This window comes from Sceloporus occidentalis, unplaced genomic scaffold, assembly GCF_023333645.1.
Source record: "Sceloporus occidentalis isolate IW3139 unplaced genomic scaffold, rSceOcc1.0.p SCAF_4, whole genome shotgun sequence".
Taxonomy (NCBI): domain Eukaryota; kingdom Metazoa; phylum Chordata; class Lepidosauria; order Squamata; family Phrynosomatidae; genus Sceloporus; species Sceloporus occidentalis.
In genome coordinates this window covers 157622635-157649318 of record NW_028316984.1, presented here as the reverse complement: position 1 = coordinate 157649318, position 26684 = coordinate 157622635, and the positions used below count along the sequence as shown (strand labels likewise).

Here is a 26684-nt window from a genome sequence, read left to right as displayed (position 1 = left end):
CCCTAACATGCATCTGAGGAAGCAGGTTCAAGTCTATGAAAGCTCATGCTACCAACTTCTTTCTTTCAGTTAGTCTCAAAGGTGCTACAAGATCTCTTTTACATATTAATTCTACCTTTGCTATTCTAAACTTGAACTAAGGGGCATGACAGACTGGCGTTTTACGCCAATGTCGTGATGGTGTGGGGGTGTGGTGTATGCACACTGGCTGCCCCAACTCTGCTCTGACTCCGCCCTCACCCTGCCCACCTGATCAGATGGCAGGCGGCATCATGCCACATCTTTGGCCCAATGTTTACATGCACTGTACCGAAGAAGCAGTGAAAACCTGCCGTTGCCGCTGCCACAGCTAGGGCACCCTTTCCACAGTGCAAAAAGGAGCTGCTTTTTGTGGCTTCTTTTTCCACTACAGAAAGGCCAGATCAGGACTACAGCATGTAGCCCCAATCTGGCAAGGAAAACAGTGGTCTGTTGGTGTGGTCTGTTAAGTCCCTAAATGTCTGAGATCTTACACTGAAGTGTTCTGTGTAAATCTCCTCATCAGGAGTTCTGTAATGATAGTGCTATATACAGTAATCCTTGTGCTGAAAGCTGATGCTGAGCAACCAAATGCACTCCTGAATGGGCAACTGACCGCATATGTGCATGCACATTCACCTCTATAAGGACAATAGCAATACATGTGCAACACTTCTTCTGCAATCTCAAAGTGAATACAAGTTTTTCTACATTGGACCAAAAATTTTTAATTGCTTCCATAGGGAAATAAATACACAAGTAAGCCACCCCATTGTTTGTGGTCAGTATTTATTCCTATAGTGTTTATTACTTGCTTTCATATTCTATTAGTGATTATGGATGGTGTGTATATGTGAATAGGACCACCATAAACCATAAAGATATCTAAACTAGGGGTGTGGATTAATTTTTGTATTACAATGGACACAAATTCCCTACTGTCATGTCTACTGGCCATTAGGATTCTGGAACTTATAGCCCCCAAAAGTACCTTTTCTAAGCTCTGATAGATATATACTTGCAATAGACTAACAGAACATTTAGAATAAAAACAGTTTACTCTAGAGGTGGACTGTGCAATATCATATTATAGTCCAGGACCGTGGTGGCAAACCTATGGCATGCGTGCGCTCCCTGGCATTTGTGAGGGCACATGGAGAGACGAGAGGGCAGGAAAAGAGTGACAGGAGCGTGTCTGTTTCTCCTCTTCCCCCCGCCCTCTTGGGACTTCAGCTGTCTTTAGGGAAGTCCCACCCACAGAAGTCTCACCCCTGGAAGGCATAGGTCCTGCCCCCAAAAGGCAGAAGTCCTGCCCCCAGAAGTCCCATCCCTTGGCACTAGTTAACACCCAGTGCAACACCTTTAAGTTTGGGCACTCAGCCTCTAAAAGGTTTGCCATCACCGGTCTAGGACAAATGTTTTGGTTTAATCCTAATTGGGGCTCAGTTACTCTTATCTGCCACCAACATTAATTCTGCAAAACTCACATAGTGCCTTAAACAGATCAGAATTTGTGTGATTAACAATATAAAAATCAAGATGTACTTTGTGCTTAGCCCTTAATGAGATTACTCCCTTGACAGGCTTTGGGTGAAGGATTCAGAAACCTAATTATTTGGCAAACCTGGCAAAGGCATTAAAATTCATAGAATCATAGAGTTGGAAGACACCACAAGCGTCATCCAGTCCAACCCCCTGCCATGCAGGAAATCTCAATCAAAGCATACCCAACAGATGGCCAACCAGCCTCTGTTTAAAGACCTCCAAGGAAGAAGATTCCACCACTCTCTGAGGGAGTGAGTTCCACTGTCAGGAAGTTCTTCCTAATGTTGAGGTCGAATCTTTTTCCTCTAGCTTGTATCCATTTTTCTGGGTCCTAGTCTCTGGAGCAGCAGAAAACAAGCTTGCTCCTTCCTCAATATGACATCCTTTCAAGTATTTAAACAAGGATATCATATCACCTCTTAACCTTCTCTTCTCCAGGCTAAAAATTCCCAGCTCCCTAAGTTGTTCCTCACAGGGCATGGTTTCCAGACCCTTCACCATTTTAGTCACCCTCCTTTGGACACACTCCAGTTTCTCCACATTCTTTTTGAATTGTGGTGCCCAGAACTGGAGACAGTATTCCAAGTGAGCCCTGACCAGAGCAGAATAGAGTGGCACTATTACTTCCCTTGATCTAGACACTATACTTCTATTGATGCAGCCTAAAATCGCATTGGCCTTTTTAGCTGCTGCATCACACTGTTGACTCGTGTTTAACTTGTGGTCTACTTAAGTCAAAAGACATTGAAGGAAAATATGCCCCATATACATGGATGGAAAGGATAGAGAATTGAACAGGTGTCACTTACTGGATATTTTGCTAACTTTTTCTGTAATCTGGTTTGCCACTGGACAGCTTGCATGACGATGGCTTCCCATCTCCTTTCAAGATTTACAATGATCAGCTGCATCGACTGGTGATCTGCATTCAGATTGCAGGTATCTTGATTATCAAGGAGATGCTGACACAAACGCAACACCGAGCCTACTCCTCGACGTCGCTGCTTAATTTCACAACAGAGGGACTGTGGACAGAAAAAGGGTCAATGTCAATGCATTACATTCTGTTAAGGCATTTTTTAAACATTCCACCATGACTTTGCAGAGTGCCATGGTTCTTTAACAAACAGCAAAGTGAAAAATAGTTGTACCATGACCTACAACAGGAGTATGTCAAGATGTATGGCACTCATCAGCTGTATACTACTTTATCAGATACAGAAGATGCTGTTTGCTAACAGGGTTATCTGCCTCTAAACTTTTAAAAGGGCTGTCCAGAATCCTTTTGGAGGCTCACATATTAGTAAGGGGACTTACATCTGTGGGAATTAGCATTGGACAGTTCTGCATATCAAGGAAAGGACCACTACTATATGAACTGGACTGATGTCTGTTAGAGCATATTGATTTATATTAAATTTTGGAGTGTGTGTGGAATTCACTCTGACCCCAAGCTGACCTCCTAGGGGCACCGCCATTTCTCGAAAGCAGAGATATCATGTAGGCAGCTTGCAAAGGAGGGTGTAGGAGCCCTAGAATCCTACACCAAGCCCAGCAGTGTCCTCGGAGGACTACAGACTGTGAAACTGCTTTCCCTGCCCTGGGCCCACTGGGAGCAGACCCACAGCTGATTTTGGGAGGCTCAGAGACCGGTGTGTTCCACCTGGACTTTTGCACCCTATTCCACCTGGGAATCTTTTTATGAATTCTGAATTTGTGATATTTGTTTTTAAATGTAATTGGGACAAATTGTATTTTATACTGTTGCTAAGGTATTTGGATTATGATATATTGTATTCTTATATTATTTTCCTGGGTATTGTGTTATGTTTTGCATTTAATTCATATAATATTGTTTAGATTTGAATTTGCATTGAGGGGCTGGGAAAGGGATTATTTATGAACTCTATTTGATTGTAATGTTTATGTTTTTTGTTTGATTGCTACCTTATTTATATTGTTTATTTTTTTTTATTGGTCAGGGGATTTGGAAGGGGTTAATTTGTATCTTATTGTGATATTTTTATTGTATCTTTTTTACTGTTGTTAGCCGCAAGGATTTCCTGTGACTGAGCGGGATACAAATAAATCTATATTATTATTATTATTATTATTATTATTATTATTATTTCTAGAGATAAGACTGGAAATTCCACACAGGAAGTTTGGGAGTTGCTAGACAAGAAAAATAATCTCCTCCAAACCCAGCACAATACAGGCTGTTTGTCTTCAGCCTCACACCTAATGGCCCAATGATTAAGTCAATGGCCATCTACTCATCTGTTTGCCTGATTGTGTTCAGATCCAAGTGCTCTGGCTCAGTCTATTCTTCACCTTGGTTTATCAAAAGCCCAGGTCTTCATACCCTTTGTCTTGGCTACAGTAAAGCCATTAAGTTCATAGCCAGGGGCTACAAATTGTCTATATAAGCCTCAGTCTAAACACTCATCGGTATGTTACATTCAGAATACAGCCTGGCTTCACATCAGACCAAACTCTGATTTTTGCTCCCGTGGCCATTTCCCCCCACGTTTTGGCGGCCGTGTCATCTATATCCACATCTGGTTCCCGGAGAAGCCTTCAGAAGTAAGTATCTCCCGTAGATTTGCCTCTCTCAACTCTCTCCCGGTGTCCCTCCTTTACTTTCATTGAGAATTGTGTGTGTGCATGAATGTGTGTGCCCCTTTGCTTTGTGTTTGTTTTTCCCTTTTTAATAAATATTTGGATTTAATTGGAACAATCTGTCTCAGTGTTGTCTCTCAAGGGATTCTTCTGGACCTCTCATAGACATCACAGGACACAATCTCGCGAGGGTGTTCTTAGGACCCTTCCCCCCTCAGCAATTTGAGCTAAATTCAGAAAGTCCCCTAATTAGATCCTTCCTAACATGTTTCAGATGTGAGCAGACAAAGACATTTTATTTGGCGCTGTATCCCCCACACTAAGTTTTCCTGAGTGTCCAACAGGACATTGTTTGTTGTTACCTTGGCTCTGTTTCCTAGACTCTGACTTTGGATTCTCTCAGTCTGACCTGTCCGCTGGCTGTGTGGGACTTTGCTGATGCTGACTTTGGAATGTTTAACCTTGCCACTGGCACTTGTCCACTTAAAACCAGGATATGCTTCTAAGTTATACATTTCTCTTTGATCCTCCTGCATACATCTGCAGCTACTATTGCAGACACTGCATTAAGTACTTTTCAAAGAGAAACATGAAGGAAAAAATGCCACAGGTGAATCTTTCAGCCTTACTCTCCTGTATCCATGTTTCCTTCTCTGAATTGTGGTGAAGCTAATATTTTTCTACCACATCATAGCATGGAAGATTTCTTCCCATTCAGAAGCTTACCGGGCCATATAAAATGTGTAACATGGCAGCATCTGTATCTCTCTGCAGGATGTTAGAGATGAAAGTACATAATCCCATGAGAAAATCTAAGCCTTTAAGTTTCCTTTTAGGGAGAATTTGGTGGCACAGGATGGGGATAGAGAATTACAGTTAAACAAGAAAAGGCTTGGTTTCTTGTAAAATATCAGAGCTGGGTATAGATACTGGTGCTTGAAAACACTGATTATTGTAATCTCCTAAATGATATCATTTCCAAAAGGAAAAACTAAATATTGCCATTAGTTAAATATATCTTTTTAAATTGTTGTAGGACATAGGAAGGGTATTATTCCCTCCTTCTTAACAAACAGCAAATTAAGATCATTCCTAAACCAAAAGAGTAGTGTAAACATCTAATATATCTATATGACTATTACTTTTTATGCCTCTGGATAATGAAAAGGTGATTGCTTAATTGAAAGTCTTCAGCAAAAATTATGACTATGTCCATAATATATCTGAATTACTTACTAATCAGGTTCCTCCAGCACATTTGGACTCTTTTAACAGTAACAGATTGCTTATTCGTGAACAAGGGTAAACAAGACAATGCAAACTCATTTAGAATGGGTATTTTAATACTTAAAAGTATTTGTGTTCAAAATGTTAATCCCAATAAGGCTTCATTGGGAGATGTTTTAAAATGATTGAGTGCATTTCATTGTAAAGCTACACTATGCAGTTTATCAGCAGGTGGACATTTCATACAGATATCATACTTACTAATAAATGCATTCTATAACTGTTTCAATTACCTCACTCTGGTAAGAGTCAGAATTCCATTATTTCTGTAACAAGGGAACTTTTCCCCCTTAATATTTCTGAATTTTAAATAAGTTGAATGACACATTTCAAAATCACTATTTATGGTAAAATATTGCCATGACCATGATTATTGAGTTTATAGTAGTGCATCATTTTCACATGTTCCCTGAACATGTCAATATTTACTTTCCTGGGGTTTATTACAATCACTTCTATGGGAAGAGAGATGTAATATTTAAACAGAGGTTCAGGCATGTTTTTACTCACATGCAAACCATGCCAATGTTGTGATTTACATAACCAATTTGCATGGCAGCAAATCAAACATTACTTTAGCCAAGGAAGCTCTGGTGTCATTGCTGGCATCCATCCAAATGTGCCTGTGTGTAAAGCATGTTCATTCTTCCTAACATTTTTGCCTTGTCTGTGACCACATTCAAGACAGCACTGTAATTGTTGCTAATGTTTTTCTAAGGTTGAATAATGCACAAAACTGTTCAAAAAACTGGAAGGTGGAAGGGGTTTATGACCAGATTCAGCCAATCAGCTTCTCTTGCTCCCCTTTTCAGAACTAGAAATAGGTGAGGCACACATTAATGAAAGTGCTTTCAAAGAGGTCTCACACATTTATGTACACATTTATGATTTTCCCTAAAGTATGCATTTTGGTGCATGATGTCCCATCCCATCCCATCCCCCCCCCCCCCCTTTTATACACTCCATTGGAAAATTTGGACAGCTATGCAATCCAGAGGATGGCTATGTTCCAACCTGTAAATTAGTTTTGGAGAGGTGAATTAGGGTTGCTTGTTTAAAAACAGAACTTGGAAAATTTACTTGGATGCCAGTTTTCATAATCTGCCAGATAGCATGGTCAGTGGTTGTGTAAGCTTCAGAGTTCTGAAAGTTGTAGTCTACAAAACCTCAGTTTTTCCAAGCTCTGTTTTAAAGCATGGGTGGAATACACTTCTTTTCCAACCCCAAGAAGTATATTTATTTCATGCTCATAGTCCAGACTGCCCCAAGAAGCAGAGGTTATGAGATAATTTGAAATTTGCTTTATCTATTTTCCATTGTCTAAAGCTAGCTTACACAGAAACATCTGATCAAACTATCACAATGCAATGGCACTTTCATTTAAAATGTACATATGAGCAATCAGATTAAATTTGATAGAAACTATGCATTTAACTCAAATACTGTAACTTCAGAAATCATTTAGGCAAAGCTAGTCACTGATTAAATACCACTAAGGCATGAGAGATCCTGTCTCATTTTAGAAACAAAGGTCTGGTTATCGCTTGGACAGAAAAACACGAAGGAATGCTAAATCTGAAATGCCTGAATTTGTCATCTCACTCTTCAGAGTGGACTCTGGATGCCAAAAACAGCAGTCCAAAATTGATAAACAGAATAACAATGCAGAAACAAAATAAAAGTATAACTGCATTGCTCCAATCCTATATGGCTCAGTATAATAGTTCAAGATATTGACCAACCCTAGCTGAGCCCCTGGACTTACCATACAACCTCTGAAGCCCTCTCTCTGCACAGCCATTCTGTTCCTAATGACCAACAAGCAGGATCAAGAAGCATCTGGCTATATTCCTATAACTAGACATTAAGTAATGACATTAGCAGTGAGATCCTGTGTAGCATTGCTGTATTTTTTTTGCAGCTGACTACAGGATAAAACCAGAAGCTTCTTTGATCCTCCTGCTCCCAATGAGGCACTGAATAACTGTATGAAGGAGAGGACTTCAGAGGCTGTGAATGCCAGTCTGGTGTACTGGTTTGAGCATTGGGCTATGACTCTGGAAAACAAGGATCAAATCCCCACTCAGCCCTGGAGACCTACTTGGGCAAGTCATAGTCTCTCAGCCTTAGATGATGGCAGTGGCGAACACCCTCTGAAGAAACTTGCCAAGAAAACCCTGTGGTGGATTACAGACTGCCAAAAAGCGGCGGCCTGCACCCGCCCCTTTCCTCGCCAGATCAGGGCCTCAGTGGCCAGAGTGACAGCCGCTGAGGCCCCGATCCACTGCTTTCCAGGCTGCGGGGAAGTGGCAAAAGGCCCCTTCCCCACAGCCTGGAAAGGGGTGTCCTTGGGGCTTCAAGCCCCAAAGACACCCTGCAGTGGCGGGGAGGAGGAGAAAGGGACTGCTTGGCCCCTTTCTCCTCTGCGTCGCTGGGCGCAGCCATCTGAAGGCTGCGCCCAGCAACGCAAACGGAAAAGGAGCTCAGTTTCGGAGCTCCTTTTGCAGCCGGGGAAGGGGCGCACTATTCGCCCTGGTGCGGCGTGACAACGTCACGTCCGTGCCGCCCCGTATAGAGGTGGCGTGGTCGTGACATCGTGATGGCGGCGGCCATGTGGAACGGCCGCCACCATTTTGTGTGCGCTCTGCGTCTGCTAGGGTTGGGGGCGTCCGGAAAGGACGCCCCTTTCTAACCCTAGCACGCATGGAGCGCACACTTTAAGGCCCGTCTGTAACGGGCCTGTGATTGGTTCACATTAGGATCACCCTAAGTCAGAAATGACTTGAAGGCACACAATAACAACAACAGCAGCAAGTCCAGGAAGGGAACCTGCACAGTATGCAAAAAAGGACACATGCAGGCGTAAAGGAAATTTATCTACTCATATGCCATTAATGGGATGCCAGCCTGTATGCTCCTTTTCAGAAGTAACACACAAATGGAATATACTCTTAGGTAAGTCTACATAAGTTAAATGGGATTTACTCGTAGGTAAGTCTACATACTGAAAGCTTCACAAACATTTACCACTTATTGACCCTTGTGCTATACCTATAAGCTGCCTTTGTTAAAAGACTGGAGGGTGCATTTCCTTACAAAGCTGGTCAGTGTTGGATGCCAGCATGGCATATACACTCCACACTGGTTCTTCGTTTGTGTTAACAAAGCCTCTTGATTGCATATAATGAAAATATACTGCTAACAGAATATTTATAGTTTTCTGTGAAATTTTACCCATGTTTCCAGTTCCTGCTGTGGTAAATCTTGTATTTTAAGAACTAGCTAGATGTGCTTAATAATTTTTCAAAAAAATAAGCATTTCCATTACAGACTTGCAAAGGACAACTTGTCATAAGTTATTTTTCAAAATCATCATCATTATCATTGCTGCCATGACCACTACCAGATGCCACACACTGGAAGTAAATGATGACATGTCACCTCCTAAGGAAAATACTAGGTTCTTTAAGTAATTTCAAAGTTAAAAGAAAATGTCACCTAAAATTAGGACTGCACTTAGTTGCTACTAGCGAGACCTAATCTGTACTGAAGCTAAATATTCTATATGCATGCAGTGATGTGCAAGAAACAGCCACTGAAAAATGACATGATTAAATGGCACAACATGCAATCATTTGCTTTCAATTATATCAATGTATCTTCTTCTTTCCAAGGAGTCAGGCAGAAATATTGTTTTTTAAATGACTCTATTAAATTGGGCACCAATAATAAAATAGATGAGAGGCCTAATAAGCTCATTTGCGTAACATACATCATACACTACAAAACTATTCTCTCCAAACAGCTTTGCTCCTACATTTGTCTCTTGATTGCCATCCATCTTGCCCACAGTGTGAGGTTTTTAAAGTCATACTGCTGCTTTCATGACCATTCATTGGAAATCCTTTGTACAACTTTCCTGATTAACCCATCTGAGGTCCTTCATGCTAATTATGGAGAGGGGACAAAGTTGGCTATAATGTCCTTGCCGTCAGATTTTATTAGGATGACAGTTCAAGAAAAAAATCTCAGACTGACATTTTGTAAATACCATCTACCCATAAGTCAGAAACATAGAAGATCACTTTAAAATAGATGATTAAAATAGATGAATAGTTCTTTCAAAATAGTGAACTGAATTCTTCTTTTAAAAATATATATCCTTTATACTATTATCCACTAAATTGCTGCAAAGAGCCTCTCCTTGCCCAGATTCTCTACTAAGAGTGGACCATCTCACTGACAATGTTGGAAATGGCATGTGACATTTATTATTAAAAATATCCAGATCTCTAATATACTTATTTTTCTTTTCACTCTGCTTACATGGGGAAAATGCCAGTGCTATCAGACTGTTTTTAACACAAATTTATTTTAAGTAAGTTTTGATTGTTTAGGAATTCTGCCTGAATCATTGCTATGCAATATGAGTAATTTAGGCATTACTACTCCTTTCAAATAATGAGCTTTCAAACAGACATACAAATAAATTGGCTTTAAATGACTTCAAAACTGTTAAAACTGTTGCACTGCTAACCAATAAATATTACCTGGATTTATCCCAGCTTGAGTCCAACAGTACAATCTATGGACAGAGACTGATAATAAGTCTTAAACTTATGCTTTAAAAATGTTTTTATGTAGAAAAGCCATGATTATCCAAGCAAGACATTTTTAATTTCTTGGTGCCACTTATATGTTGTGTTACATACTTTAAAAACTCTTTGTTATTTAAATCAAAAGACTGCCATTTAGTCCATGTCCCTGTGTAATTAGTAATGCACAATATACTGCTCTTTCTAAATTAACAACATAGTTAAAATTCTAGTTATATAAAATAATATTTAATATCAAATTATTCTTAAAGGAAATTACAATAGATTACTGACTGTTTATATCGTTATAGAAATGCTGGCATCTATCACAGTACCTTCTTGAAATAAAAATGCAGTTTTGTCAATAATCTGTTAACAACATATCCATTATTTTAAAGATTCTGCTGTCTGAAAATTAAACTACAGTGGGCCCTTGATTTGGTTCCAGGAATATGTCAGATATATTATTAGGTTCACCTTATTCTGGGAATAAGCCAAATATAAGAAGCTGACTGATTACTAAGGAGTTTTGTTTAAAAGAGGGATTGTCAGGAACAATAACTATCAATTCAATTCATTTAATCAGTTCTATTATATTGTCAGTAAAATTTCAAAATATGAAATAATATTAAAACAGTATAAATGCAGTACCTATAATAAACCAAATAATAACTAGTGGAGAAAGAAACAAATGCACAACAGGTACAATGGAAATCAGTTCATATTCCATGACCACATGCTGTGACCTCTCTGTTAAAACCTAAATAAAGCTAAACCTGAGGACAAGAAATATGAGTGTTTGAACAAATTGAACACACAGCACTTTTCTGAGCACATGAAGTCACTGTAGGGCTACAGCCCCACATGGCTCAGCATAGCATGGTAATTTTGCATGTGTGCTACACTAGGGTGAACCTGTCCAGAAATGGGAGAAGAAGGAGGACTGGGAGAGACAGCCTATATATTGTAGGTGGGATAAAGGCCTAAACTCTTGGTGCAGTCTGGGGGAAAATCACCCAGCTATAGCAAAAACAATATACACAGCAGAGTACAAAAACAAAAACGCACAGCTATTGGTATTGGCAGACAAAACCCACAGACAATTGATTCATCCAAAGTTCTAGAGGCTTTTATCTTATTCTAACAGAACTATATACCACTGTGATCCCCCAAAGGTCTCAGCACTGATGGAATTTTGCATCTGGCAACAAGGATTTAGCCAGCTACTTCTCTCATCCTGCTGCTCTCTATGAGACACAGAATAGGCATACGAGAGAACATTTGTGGTTGTATAGTAACTTGGGGATGGGTTCTGGATGCTGCAGAGGAAGGAGCTCCACAGCACACAGAAAGAACACACATGTATAAGGGAAATGTGTGCATGTATACTGCATCATAATTCTCATCGCCACATATGGCTGTGAGAGATGAACAGTGATAGAAAGAAAATCAATTTGTTTGAGAGTGCCGAGAATACCATGGATGGCCAAGAAGACAAACAAATTGCTTCTAGAATAGATCAGGTCAGAACTCTCCCTGGAAGTCAAAGTGACTAAATTGAGGTTGTCATACTTTGGCCACATCATGAGAAGGCATTACTCATTTGAAAAGACAATGATTTAGGAAAGGTAGAAGGCACTAGAAAGAGAGGAAGACCACATGCTAAATGATTAGACTCAATTAGGAAGACCATGGGTCTGAGCCTGCAGGCTCTGTGCAGAGCAATTGAAGACAGGGATTCTTGGAGATGTCCCATCCACAGGGTTGCCATGAGTCAAGGTTGACTCTCAGGCAGTTAACAACAACAATATGTTCCTAACAGAATGTCAGCCAATGTTGGATTGAAATATTCATACAAGAAAGGGAGCAAGCAGAGGTTGACCTTTCTGCTCCCTATTCTCCCGGCCAGCCATAGAACACTTGAAAATGCTCCCTCAAGAGTTGGAGATTCAACAGAGTTGGAAGGGGATGCAACACAGAAGGCTTAAGAGAAAGGGGGAAATTGAGATAATTCAGATGGAAGTGCTGCTCATTTGTTTACACTTACTTCACCCACTGGGGGTGCCTCCACTTAATTTCCCACAATCTTCCCCTTTTTCCTCAGTCCTCTACATCAGAAAAAGACCTCCTGATTGTGGATTGAACATATTTGCATGTCTATGGAGGCTAACAGAGGAAAAGAGAATGGAAAACTCAGCTTTCATTTTGCCTGTTCCTCAGGGAAGTATATCCATGTAATCATGGAAACAAAACAATTCAAAACAGAAATATTACAAAATTCTGATGCATGTTTTGTAGTTTCTAAGTCCTACTTCCTGCTCTAGGTGAGCTAAGGAAAAGATAAAGTAACCTTTCGATCATCTGAAAACTATGGCAACTTTCTGTATGTTCTGCACATACATATGTCAGGGATGATGGGAGTTGTAGCTCTTCACCTCTGGCTCGAACTCACCACCTTGTTATGCAGCAGAGCTGACCAGCTTTGGTCAGTGGTTAATGTTTTCTTCAAAGCAGCAGAGTTTCAGAGAATAGGCTGAAGACCCTGACAAACTCTCCAAGTCTTCTCACTCTTCTTCCTCAGATGTCTCCAAACTTCTCCAGGATTCTGCTGGCTCTTGTATCTTCACTCAAGACACCAGACAACTCAGTAGTCTTATATAAAAGATCTACTTTATTCTACTATATACAAATACTATATGCCCTACAAATCACAATCTCTACAATCTCCAATACTCCACAATATCTCCAAACTACTCCAACTACCCAACAAAAAACATTGGCAAACATTGCAATTATTATAGCCATTGTTAATCACCACCCACGAGTCAGTTTCCACCCAGTGGGTGTGTACATTCATTTTGATTAGTTCACATAGTTCAACCCACACTTAAGACCAACCCAAGTATTTCATCATTTTACCTTGTACACTTAATGAATCTCAGGTGTTTCCAATTGTACATTCTATAATTCTGTCCTTGACTTTCAAGACTTCTAAATTACATTAGCTTTTTCACCTGTGTAGCTTCTTAATTGCTCTTGCTTAGTCATTGTGACTTTCACATACATATTTTATTTCTATTACTGTATGTCCCATGTTGCATTTTCCTTAACAACATACACATTTGTGAGGCTTGCATATTTCACAGATTGTGCAGTTCTTGTTATAAAAAATTATAACATAGAGTTTATTGTTTCTGCATCCTGTTTTATTACCTTGTTGCTCACTCTTGATCCATTTATATTGTTTGTCTACATGGACAATTAGGCTTCAAAAATGAACCTGCTGTGATATTTCCCAAATTGATTATTTAGTCAACAGGGTCTTACTTAAAGATATAGCCATGTTTGTCTGGAATATCACTAGACAAAGAGATATTGTAGCACCTTTGAGATTAACAGAGAAAGATGTTAAACCAGAAGCTTTCATAGACTTAGGCCTAAAACAGATGAGCAAAAAGCACCAGCTTTGTGCTGCTTTGGGGGTGGAGGGTGCAGATAATGCATACCCCCCAAAGTGGTCAGAAGCTGTGCTGAGGGAGCACCAAGCAAGGAAAAAGTGATAGAAAAAGGAGTGGTGAAAAGCTGCTCCTGCCAGCATCCCATTTGGGACCGCAGCTACAGCCCACTTCCAGAGCAGGCCATCCAGTCACTACGATCCCATGTCAATCAGGGGCCAACCAGGCTGGAGTGGCCAGAGGACACTCCACCCTGCTGGTCTGCTTCACCCCTAAGTCTACTTCCTCTGATCCATGCATCTATAGTGGTATACAATGCATAAAAGCTGATCTACACAATCACTTTCAAACCAACCCATGATGAACTTAACCATGACAGAAGATGCTCTTGTGAAGATCTATAACATGTTTGTGGTATATACAGACAAATTAAACAGATAAATTAGGAGCCACTTCAGAAGTTAAAAAAAAATACAAGTGATCTCTGCTTTGCATGTTATATCAGTGTATCCCAATTCTGTTGTTCTCTTTGGAATTAAGTAAGCATACAAGAAAGAGAACGTTCTAGTCCCATCCCTTCTATACCACTTTCCTTATATGAAAAGTGATGAGTCTGAAAAGGAGAGCCTTCTATGTGCGTAGTTTCCATACAGTTCTAAATCCTGCAAGGTTTTTCCGGCTAATGCAAAGAACTTCCATGTGTAGAACAGGCTCTCCCTTTCAGACTCATCACTTTTTAATGAATACAAGAGTGAGTGTAACATGATCACTTACTGGTGTGTTTACTTAAATTCTGAGAGAACAATTGAATAAGGCTTATACCAACTCTGCTTCTCTTGAAATTCTAAATCAGTGCCTTTGTTTCACCTGGAATGAATGAATGGATGAATGAATGAATCCATATTATTCTTCTTACTAGAATCAAGACAATTAAAAGTCTAACACTACTGTGTAAATGTAAACATTGAACAACCACATCACTTTCTGAAGTAAAAGTTTGTACCATTATTCTATGTAAAGCTCTATTAGAATATAATATTAAAAGTTCTATTATGAAATTATGATTTGCATAAAATAATGAACACAAAAGATGTTGTATTTTTACCTAAGTAAAAAGTGAAACTGAAACCACAACGAGTTTATCTACACAAGTTCTTGAAAATTTTCTAAGCACTTTCTCTGAAATGTATGTATTTTATATTTCAGATTGGTACATACATTTTTCCAAGAGGCAAATAGAAATTTGAAAATTAACGTCCTGTGGATTTTAAATTTAATAAGACAAAGATAGCTTGAACTTTTTTTTAAATCAAAAACTCTATTTTAAAAAATGGTTTTACCACGGCTACACTGTAATAATTTTCTATATTTTGATAAAACCTATCTTAAAAAATAAGTAATATCTGAAATGTGATATGCAGGTTGGGTCTTGCTTATTCAAAATGTTTGGGACCAGAAATGTTTTGGATTTGGGCTTTTAAAAAAAAATGGAATCCATGTATTTTAATATTTGTGTGTACCTTGTAGATAGGTCTAAACACAATATTAATTTATATTTCATGAAACAAAGTTGTTTCATGAAACAAAACAAAGCCATCACTAAGCCACCCATCAAAAACATTTTGGTTTTTTTTTAATATTTTGGTTTTCAGAATTCTGGATAAGGGAACCTGTACCTGTAATTGTTAAACAGCTGTATAGCAGAACGAATGGTTGAGGGCACTGTTCAACAACTTGTTTTGCTACTTTGAGAAGAGAAGCAGTGGACAAAAAAACCCATCCAATACCTGCAGCCAAGTAATAAATAGCCACTTGCACACATGCCTTAAAGAGTGTGGCCACTAGAAAGTATGGTCTTTAGAAAGCCTATTTGTCATTAGACAGGAGAAGGATGAATGGAAAGATAGGAGATCTCCTGGGGGGGGGGGGGATGTGTAGGTCTATATAAGCCTACCTACTATCACCCACTAGTGATAGGGCTGCCTTTATCATTAAGCAGACTGTGGTGGTTGCCTCAGATAGCAAAAGCTTAGAACAATCTTCTGAATGTTTCCCCTGAACTTTCTAGCAATTCCTCCATGTTGAAAGACAGACAGAGATTTGGATGCTACGCAATTTGTCCTAGGCCCTCTAAACGAGGCTGCCATCTCAAAATATCACATGGCAAATGCTCTAAAAAGTTTCAGCAGCCAGTGAAGATTATCACACGGAGGAGTCAAGCGTCTTCCTCCCGTGATTGAATCGCCATTAAATCTTGTCAATAGCATGATCACGGGGAAGATTATTGCACCCTCATGTGCTTCTCCCATTCTTGTCCCGTTTGTAAAGAGTAATGGAGGCGTCATCCCCGATCATACTATTAACAGGTTATAATGGCAATTTAAATCACGAGAGGAGGACACTTGTTTCCCATGTTATAAAGTATGCTAACCTCCTCCAAAGTTTCAAGTAGGGGTTTTTAATTTTCTAGCTGGAGATGCCAAAATTAAACTATGGTCCTACATTGCATACATGTGCTCCACTACTGAGCTATGGCCCTTCTCATAGCAAAACTTTTTAAAACTATGGTTGGAAGACTGCAAGCCACAACTTTGAAAGAAAAATCCACCCACTTTCACATATTGTATAAATTTGTTTAGCACAGGATATTAAGGTACATAAGAATGACCTTCTCTTATCAGGCAAATAGTCTATTTGTTTTGAACAGCAGCCAAGTATATGCTGCAGGAAATTCAAGCTGGCTTTTGAAATACTTCTTTAAAAATAAATAAATAAATAAATAAATAAATAAATAAATAAATAAATAAATTGGGCATCCCTATACATTGTGGCAATGAATTTCATAGAATATATCCCTTGTCAATGCAGGAGAACACGCAGCAAGATGAAAGCCAGTGTGCCAAATACCTTTAGGGAATGCCCCCAGATACAAAAATACTCAGAAAATTGCTACTGTATAGGGAAGAAGCATTTCACTGAAAGTAGTACATCAGTGGTTTAATGCATCTAATACTATCTATATTTACCTTTTTTCCCATATTTTTCTTCAAAAACATTTTAAGGCCATCAGTGGATGGTACAGCAGCAAATGGCTGAAGCACTGATGCTGTGGGACTCCTTGCCAAAGACATTGGCAAAAGGACACAGCTTTTTTTTAAGTATGTTTTTAGAAAATGACAAAGGCAGTGAGAAAAAGTGTACAAAGCCCCCACAATACAGAATGGTAAACCCTTTCCTCCTCCCTTTCCTCAAACTAACTCAACCCTTTTCTTTCTTTCTTTCTTTCTTTCTTTCTTTCTCTCTCTCTCTCTCTCTCCCCTTTTCTTTCCCTGCCTGCTGCTTTTCTTTCATTTTGCTTTTTTGTGTTTTTTTAGTATTTTGGCCAAAATTGCCAAATTGCCAAACCAAAATCAAACAACTCTCCCCCCCCCCCCGCCCCAACAAACACAAAAAATGCAAAATGAACCCAAATCGAGTTAATGCCAAGAGACAAGAACTACCAAAGGGAAATAAAAGATTTGCTGTGGGGAAGCAAAAAACATGAGAAGGCCAACAAGTAATGTAGGTGAACAGTTTCCTTGTCTATCAACTGACAATAGACAGCTAGACCATAGCAAGAAGTATCTAAAACAACAGTTAAGCAGGAAAGATAGACTGGGAGGCAAGGAAAATGCCAGGCAGGACCCAGACTGGGTCCCAATATATAAGCCAGGAGAGTAAGAAAGGGGGAAAGTAACTTCTCAGATCTGTCGTAGTCCCTGATTTCAAGCCAACTGACACAGGTATATGACCAGTGAGATGCATATGGATATAGTATAGCTAGACGAGGGGTCCATTCACATTATGCAATTTTAGCATTATGTTTCACTTTAACTGCCATGGCAACATCCCTGGAATTTGTAGTTCAGGGAGGGGATTTTAGAATTCTCAGACTGAGAGCTCTAGGGCCCCCTCAAACTACAAACTTCTATAGTGGGAATGAGGGCCCCAAAGCTTGGGAAAATTACTTGGTTGAATACTGTGTCCCAGTGTAACAATGATTTAAGATTGGAGGCTTCTTAAAGTTCACCAAAAAGGAAACTTTCCAAACTCTGAGCCAGACAGTGTTGTTCACCTGTTCAATCAGTATACCTTGCCAAAGTGTGGAGTCTAATGTCCTGACTGAAAATGAAATGAAATAAATACAACATAATCTACTTTCTTTCAAAATGATCCATTACTGAGTGTGCCCCCAAAAGCAGATCCATGTAGCTTGAAAGAGAAGGACTTCATTTAAAGAAGATAATTATACAGATGTGACAGAGATATAAACAAACTCCACGTCAATCACCATCTTTAGTGGTTGCATTAGAGCTTACAAAATCCAATTGCTTACTGACTAAAAGGTCACTCCATGTTGCAATGTTAGCTACTGTACAGTAAGCATAATTCTATTTTGTGAAGGAGGCATCTCTACAAATACGGAGGGAGGGCAACACTGGCCTTTTAAAAGTTGTTGGCATGCAACTTCTAGCTTCTCTCAGTGGCCCTGATGGCTTTGGCTGATTGCAGTCGCAGGCCAACACACACTCCCTACCTTAGTATATGGACTTTCTTAGGGCATTGGCTTGTTCATGACCCAATAATAAGTATAGAAAGACTATTAGAAAATATTTGACACATGGTTGAAAAATATGTTTCTCAAGTGTCAGAAAACCCTGAGAAAGAGAAACATGAGCTAAGGCTAATCTTCACACTTTGGGAATTATTCTCCACAAAGTACTGTGACATGATCTCTATTCTAAGCCTAGAAGTACCCTAGTCAATGACACCTGCCCAGCATCCACCTTTTATACACTTTCCTTAAATGTATAAGGGCTAGCATCCCAAGTGTCTTCCTCCTAAAAATTTAATATCTTAGATAGCATGTTTGTCTGTACTTATATGGTTTAGAATTCACTCAGGCACAAGCTTCTGTTATAACACAGATACACTGACTTTACTGAATAACATTTAGCAAAAATGTAGCTTAGGTAGAATACTTCAAATGTGTTATGGTTACATTAATATAATAGTTGCATGCCTTTCTCAGTTTCCTCGATACAATCTCCAGTACACTTTCTCTCCCAGTCAGTATCCTTCTCTGACCATATTGAGACCCCTTGACTCTCTCTCCAGTTTCTCCACTGACTTGTCGGAATACTTCTCTTTCTCTAGACCCCCTATCTGACCCTCTCCCTAGAACTCTCACTCATGAACTGTGCCCCTCACCTCCACCACACACCTCCTCAGAGGCTTAGCAGCATCTATTCCCTGTGGTTGTACTCCCAGGGTCCCCTGTACGTTCCCTGAGGACTGTCCCTGCTGTTCTTCCTCATCATCCCTGATAAAGGAGAATGCTTCAAATCAATTCTGTAGCTGCAACGTCACAGAACGATCCCTGGTTTTTCTACTTCTGTGGGTCCCACACCACCAACTATCTACTTCCTGTGTATGTGAACTGACCTCCTTTCCAGAAATATCCTCTGTGTGTTCCCCATCCTGGACCATCCATTCCATTCTGTCCAGGAAAACCTCTTGCTCCCTAATACACTGAAGTGTACATGGACAGGCCTCCAGCTGCTGGACCCTCTCTTCCAACAGGGCTACCAACTTGCACTTGGTGCAGGTGAAGTTACCCACATCCATAGGCAAGAACATGAACATAGCACACCTGTTGCAGGTGACTGTGGCAGCTCCTTCACTGTCCATATTCAGCAGTCTTAAGTAGGCACTGAAACAGGACTCTGGGCTTCCCCCTCAAAAACTCCACCGTTAAAACACCCTCTTAAAACACCACTGTTGGCCTTGCCTGTTCAAAAAGGTCTGTCACTAAGTTCAAGAGACTGGAGCTATAGCTATAGCAGGTAAGTCTCTGACTACTTCCACTGAGCAAAAGCCCCCCACAAACCCCTTAAAGAAAAAACAGTTAAAAAGTAAGGGAAAACAGCTCAAACCCAGCTCCCAGCTCCCCTTCTGCTCTGTGCTCTGAGTCTTCCTTGACTGTGAAGCTTTGCACTTGCCTCTGACAGCAGTTGTAAAGAACTAGGCTGCTAGCCCCCAGTGATTCACAGAAGTCCCAAGCCCCAATAACAAACACACTCACTCAAGTTTGACAAAACTCGCCCAGTCAAAGTTGGCCTCCTAGAAAAAGCTCTCCTTCTGCTCCCTGTGCAGGGACTGAACTTGAAAGCTTCTGGCAGCAATTGCAAAGAGCTAGGCTGCTGGCTCTGCCCCTAGTGACTCACAGAAGCCCCACCTCCTCAGGAACAAACACACTCACCCAAGTTGCTCAGCTCCCTCTTTACAATCTCCAATACACTTTCTCTCCCAGTCAGTATCCTTCTCTGACCATATTGAGACCCTTTGTGTCTAGGGTTGCCATAATGGAGGACCTCGAAACCGGGACAAATGTAGGACAAGGTTTGAAAATGTAGGACATTTTTTTTTTAAAATTTCCTGGCTAGGAAATTAAAAAAAAAAAGTCCTAGATTTTTAAACCTTGTCCTCTTCCTCCTCCTCCCAGCCTGGGAGGGAGCCTAGGCCGGCTCCCAGGCCGAGAAGGGCGGGGGGAAGCCTGGCATCACGGCGATCGCCGCGGTGCCAGGCTTCCTCCTCCTCCTCCCGGCCTGGGAGGGAGCCTAGGCCGGCTCCCAGGCCGAGAAGGGCGGGGGGAAGCCTGACATCGCGGCGATCGCCGCGGTGCCAGGCTTCCTCCTCCTCCTCCCGGCCTGGGAGGGAGCCTAGGCCGGCTCCCAGGCCGAGAAGGGCGGGGGGAAGCCTGGCATCGCGGCGATCGCCGCGGTGCCAGGCTTCCTCCTCCTCCTCCCGGCCTGGGAGGAAGCCTCAGCAGGCTCCCAGGCCGGGAAAGAGGCAGGGGCCGCTCCTCATCGCGGCAATCGCTGCGGTGGGAAGCGGCCTCCTCCTCCTCCCTGGCCCTGCGGAGGCCTTGGAGGACCCCGCGGTTGGAGCTCCGACCGCGGAGCCGCCTCGAAGGCCTCGCTGGGGCCCGGGAGGGAGCGTCTCCGCGGCTGGAGCTCCAACCGCGGAGAGCCTTCCCAGGCCTCAGCAAGGCCTTGGAGCCGCCGCGGGGCCTGAGGTGGCCGCGGTGGGCGGGGCCGTCCCGGTTTGGGCGCCAAACCGGACCGGGACCGGGTTGGCCCCTCCCAAACCGGGATTGTCCCGCCCCCCGGCGGGATATGGCAACCCTATTTATGTCTCTCTCTCTAGTTTCTCTACTGGCTTGTCAGAATACCTCTCTGACTTTCTCTAGGCCCAGTCAGATTCCCTTTCTGATCCTCTCCCTAGATCTCTCACTCAAGAAACTCCCCTGAACTCAAACCTTCTCTCAACTCAATTCCCTTGAACTCCTTTTAGCTCTATTAAACTCGAGTTACTCACTCCTGCCTTTTATATCTATTCCGTCCCCTGTAGTCCCTCCCTCACAGTCAGCCCAAACCATAATAGGCTGTCAGGAAACCAAGTCTGCCCAGTGATTCTGTCACAAATACATAAAAGGTTTTCTGCACAACTCTTGTACAAATTTGATACAGAATAAGTCCCCAGCTATAGCATTTTCTGGCAGAAAACATCACTTTCAGGACAGAAATTAATATTTCTATATAGCAATACTGATTTTTGCACAGAAAAGGGTGTTTTTGTGTAAAAAACTCCAAACATACAGTATGCACATTTTGCACATAAGTCCTGAATAGCAAATAATGTTTGAACACTGCACAGTTTTGGAGACATTTTCACAGTGTGAAGAAAATTGCTAAACTTACTTGATTCAAAATGAAATTAGTGAAGAATTACATCCTTACTCGATGAAAGGCGGGAATTGGATTACAGTGCAAGAGCGAAGATGTTTCCATAATTCAAAGTGCAGGGACCAGTTATATTCATTTCCCCACTCCATTTATTTATGCTAAACTTATGCAAAAGGAATGTATGACTTTAAGTGCTAAAATCACACAATAAGTCTTTGTTAAGCTGAATGCAAAATATACAGAATTAAGTACAGAATGCAAGAAAACAGTTATAAGGAGACAAGACGGGAGGCTGAATTATTTTGTTCCTTGTAAATGCATATGTACAAAAAGATTTATCCTTAATATTAAATTCTACTATTGAAAAAGCAATCTGCTCTATACAAACTGTGGAGGAAGTTATGTGTGTATGAATGAATATGCAAGTACATGGAAGTAACACAAGTATGCTCTTCAGTTTATTTTATTCCAGAAAGCAACTCACCTTGTATCAGTGCTGCATGTATATGTGTGTGAGGTTTTTTTTATTACCTTAAAGTATTGCAGTTGTTTCTCAGCATTCATTGTTCCTTCACTTTCTTGCCTCAGACAGGAATTGAAGATAAAAAGCTCCGTATCTCTCAGCCACCCTTTCAGCTCTTTGATCCTGACCTCCAGCTGCCTTACCAGGCTGCCGCTTTCAGGCGAAAGCAGGTCACGTGGACCTAACCCACTGTGCCCTACCATTGTGTCTTGGATCTTCTCTCTCAGGGTTTTCTAATGGAAAAGAGAAAGAAACCATGGATTAATCTCATGTTTGAAAAGATGTGCATCTGATAGCTGACCAGCAGTATCTTTATCTAGACATTGCCAATAGTCATTTTAATTCCTTCTTTCTGTCATTTACAGTGCAGTCCTATGCATGTATCCAAACACCTAAGCCCCACTGAGTTCTATGGGGTAAGCAGGTATAAGTCTGAAGCTGTAATGCATAGATACAGTAACAACTTACCAAAGTAACATACATCTATAGCTACTTGGTAGTAGAGTTGTCTGAGTTTACATAGATATACTGTCCCGAGGTCAGAATGCCCACCCAATAATTTTGACCATATGAAAGAGAGAGGTTTTAAGAAGAGATTTACAACATATCAAGTACAAGTGTGTGATCACCAAAATGGACATCTCAGCCCAGGTTCCATTGTCTTAACAATCAGGGTCATCAAAACTGTTTGGGATCCAAATACATCAAAGTAGAACCATGGCACCTTACAGACGGGCCTAAGCGGCGCCGTCGTTGCACCAGGAATACGTGTGAGGGACGGCGCTTCCGGACGCGCCTTGCCCCTCACGCGTATTCCGTATGGCAAGATGGCGGCGCCCTATACAGACGGGCATGACCATCTTGACGTAACGGACGCGCAGTGTCCGGACGTCTAAACCTGGAAGAGACATCGCGAGTGTGCGCTTTGGCACTTGCGACATCTCTTCCAGGTTGCCGGAAGGAACACGATTTTCGCGCTCCTTTTTTACAGCGTGGGGAAGTCGTGCGGTTTGGCTGCAGCGGCTTCCCCGCGCTGCAACCGGCAGCAGCCCAAGACCGCCCCTTTTGGGCGGTCTGTAATGGGCCTATGTTTGAGGAACATCCTGTTCTCTCCTTCTGCTTATTCCAACAAGCTATTCCTGATGGCTGAGAGACCCTCTGAAATAGTGTGGGAGGTAATATAGGTGACAGCAGCACTTCAGGATAACTTGCAAAACTGGGATGTATGATCATCTAAATGAGCAAAAGTGCCTTCTGCTTATGGAAGACTACTTTGCTTCTCAGTTTTTGTTTTGTTAACATCAGATGTTGGCAAGACACATGTGATGGTATAATGATAAGAATTTGTCACCTGGTTCAACATTTAATAACTTAGATTTGCTGGGATACTAGTGAAATTTTAGCCAGAGTTTTAAAATGAGAGGGGAAAAATAATCTATCATTAATATATTGAAAACAACTGAATTTTAAGATGATTTTAAGATAATTTTAAGAGATTTTAAGAGATGTGCAATGTACATTTTTCCCCTTCTGGGTAAAGATTCAAGATACACTTAGAGGCAACAGATTGAAATTAATATGGATTTCAGCTGGTATATTCTAGGCATGCATAAACCGGAGTCTCATTGCAAAAATTTAAGATCCATGATTTAGGTTCTCTGTTTATTTAGAATAGTATTGTAAATGTTTAAAATGTTACACCTTCTGTATCTGCATTTTGAAAAGTGACAATAGTGTATTTGTATATATTTATACATTTAATAGTGACTGAACTTTTTTTTAAAATAACAACCATGTGCATATCTAAGAAAGTAATTATGGTCAGACAAGTAAGATGATAAAATGAACAGCTTAGTATGAAGATTGTTGTTTTGTTATGTTTAGATAAATGACAATATTGAAGTAGACATTGAACTAATAGCAGATTTAATTTCCCATAGTCACCAGCAGATTGTGTAAGGAACTTCCTTCCCTGTGGACAATTTAGCAGAAAGTACAGTCTGCCCTCCTTATCCACAAATTTTTTATCCATGCATCCACAGCTTGAAAATATTCCAAAAAAATATAAATTCTAAATAGCAAACCTTGATTTTTCCATTTTATACAAGGGACACCATTTTACTATGCCATTATATTTAATGGGACTCAAGCATTCACGGATTTTGTTATCCACAGGGGGCCCTGGAACCAAACCCCAGTGGATAACAAGGACCCACTGTACTGTTTGATAAGGCTGGCAAGTCAAGTCCTGAGATTTAAGGGCCAAAACCTAAGGTCAAGGAACAATTCCTTGTGATATCACAAGAAGCAAACCATGGTGATGCAATTAAGCGGGAAACATTAAGCATCGACAACAGATGCACACAATATGCCATTTAAAACAAAAATACCATGTTTAACAAATGAAGAAAAAGATACATAGCAAGCAATAGCAATTTCTATACCACTTATCAGTGCACTTAAGTACTCCCTAAGAGTTTACAATGTGTAGGCTAATAGCCTCCAACAAGATGAGTACTCATTTTAGCAACCTCAGAAGGATGCCAGACTGAGCCAATTCTGAGACCCTAGCTGGTATTGAACTCACAAACAAGGTAGCTTGTAGTTTGTGACTGAGTGGCTGCAGTACAGGCATTTAACCACTGCGCCACCAGGGCTCACAAACTTCCAAGGCAATGCTCTAACCTTGTTATTTTCCCCACTCACCGTGGGGGTTGGAAACAAGAAGCCAGGGCCTGAAATCTGCTAACCCAACACATGGAACTTGCTGGATTTGTTAGTGGCCTCTTTGGAAGCACATTCTGACTGTCTGACCCTGATATTACCATGACTTAGGCTTCAAAGACCTACTTGCAATTATCAGTCCAAACTACAGCAGTCCCACTAAATCAATGGGAACTGGATAAGTCAACAGGGCACTTGCCAATGGTGAAGCCACCATTGGGTACCATGTAAGATTTGTTAACACACAGCTTAATCCTTATGCTGCATATTTAGAAACCAATCAGTGGTAGTAAAACCCAACTGAAAATCAAGATTAAAAATTTGTTGTGATGATTCTCAGAACCTTTTTTCTTCTTATGTGCAGTCTTAGACACATGCATTTATTACAGAAACTTAGGAAGTGAAATTGTAGACCATCAGAGTACACCATGCATCAGAAGTAACCAATGGTTGTTTTAAAATTATTTTATTTAAAATATAACAACTATGGCATGGCAGTGAGGCCATAGAAGAATCATTACCGTGGTATAAGCAAAACAGACTTGGGTATATTTTTAAATTTATTTTTATATTGTTGTTATGTAGTCATGTCTGTTCATTTGATTATCATGTGCTCAAACTGAAGATTTCACAGAACTTCAAAAAGCCACCTTTTTGGACTACAGTTCAAAAAATGCCCCTGGGCAGCATAGTCACTGGCCTTGCTGGTTAGAAGATTCCAGAAGCTTCAAGAAAAGCAACTTTTCCAGGTTCTATGGATTTGCAATCTCTTTGGCAGTTGTATTCAGCTGGATTTGGGCTAGTTTAGGTAAGAGCCAAAAATACAATTTATAAAAACTCCATTCTGCTTTGTTTTTATTTTTCCCTAGAGAAACAAAGGATATGATCAGGGCCGTGACAGCAATTGTTTAGAAACTGGACCAATGTCCATTAAGGGTGATGAAAGCTAAGTTCCAGAAGCTGGTCCTTTATAGGCTGTACTAATCAATGAATCCTTAAAGGAGGGCAGGGTTTGGATAACCCATCCAAGTCAGTAGGATTACTTTAGATGAAGTGTTTTGAGAATTTACAGTCGAAGGGTAAGCTTTGAAACACACAATGAATTAAATCAACAGATACTCATCTATTCTAAAGCACTGTGCAAATAATGTGTTTTGGGAGATCATTACAGAAAAACAACACATATTCTTGGCAACACCCTTCCATTTTGATGGCCCAAATATTGATAATTTGAAGGCTCTCAGTGGAATTCAGCTTTAGCTATTGTTTTTATGCTGTAACAAAAGTAGCAGCAGGAGGTGAAATCAATGCCCTTGGAGGGTAGGGTCACAAAAAAGAATTTATTGCCACTTTTTTGTTCTGGAACAGTTTGCAATCATAAATTCTTCATAAACAGAATACTTCAGAGAATGGTCCGTCTTCATAAATATACGACAGAGGACATCAATTTCATTTAATTCACAATTTGTGTCAGCACAGCAGATGCCAATGCCTGCCTTGATAGGGTTGTTTAATATGCAATTGAGACTGAGTAATATTCAGCACAGGGGACAAAATTTCACAGATTAAACTGTACGCACCACTGACATTTCATTCTAATGTATTTCCATTCCACACTGTTCACCTTAGATGAAAGTAATATTAAAAACCATATCTCTCTATTTTACTATTGTTAGAAGTTAAAATCCTTGTCTTTAATTTTTTTTCATGCCAATTAAAATGTAATCATGCCAATTAAAACAGTATGCCTAGTGTTGTTAGTTTCCGCAGTTTTTCCTATTAAATTAAAAAAACCTCAATCAAAAACTGCTTATTATACATGAAATTTCATTTAAGAGGAAAAAGCAACTTTTTTGTAAATGCAGAAATTAATTTGAAAAAGTGATATAAAACTGCATCTTGATCTTAGCATGCAAGAAAGAAAGAGTCTTTAAAATCCATTTTAAAGGCAGTGTAGTGTTTTGTTTATATTTTAAAATCTGATTATTTTAATGAAGAAAAGTTGATTAGTTGTTCATCTGATTGATCATATAACTTATCAAGGGTAACTAGAGGTTAAGCCTGCGCTTGTGATTAAATTGATGAAACTCTTACATAGAGATTTTTAAAATGTGCACAGTTAGTTCCA

At 40.4% G+C, this 26684-nt stretch overlaps 1 protein-coding gene across 7 annotated transcripts in view; it reads right to left on the bottom strand.

Moving 5' to 3' along the window:
• The window catches only part of AKAP6 (A-kinase anchoring protein 6), a 330076-nt gene that overhangs the window by 39698 nt on the left and 263694 nt on the right, over positions 1-26684 (bottom strand). For all 7 annotated transcript variants that reach the window (XM_089522088.1, XM_089522091.1, XM_089522084.1 and 4 more), the window contains exons 11-12: positions 21841-22065; positions 2373-2588 (exon numbers count right to left, since the gene is read on the bottom strand). In XM_089522088.1, coding sequence (XP_089378214.1) covers positions 2373-2588; positions 21841-22065 — 441 coding nt within the window. The remainder of the gene's footprint in view (positions 1-2372; positions 2589-21840; positions 22066-26684) is intronic.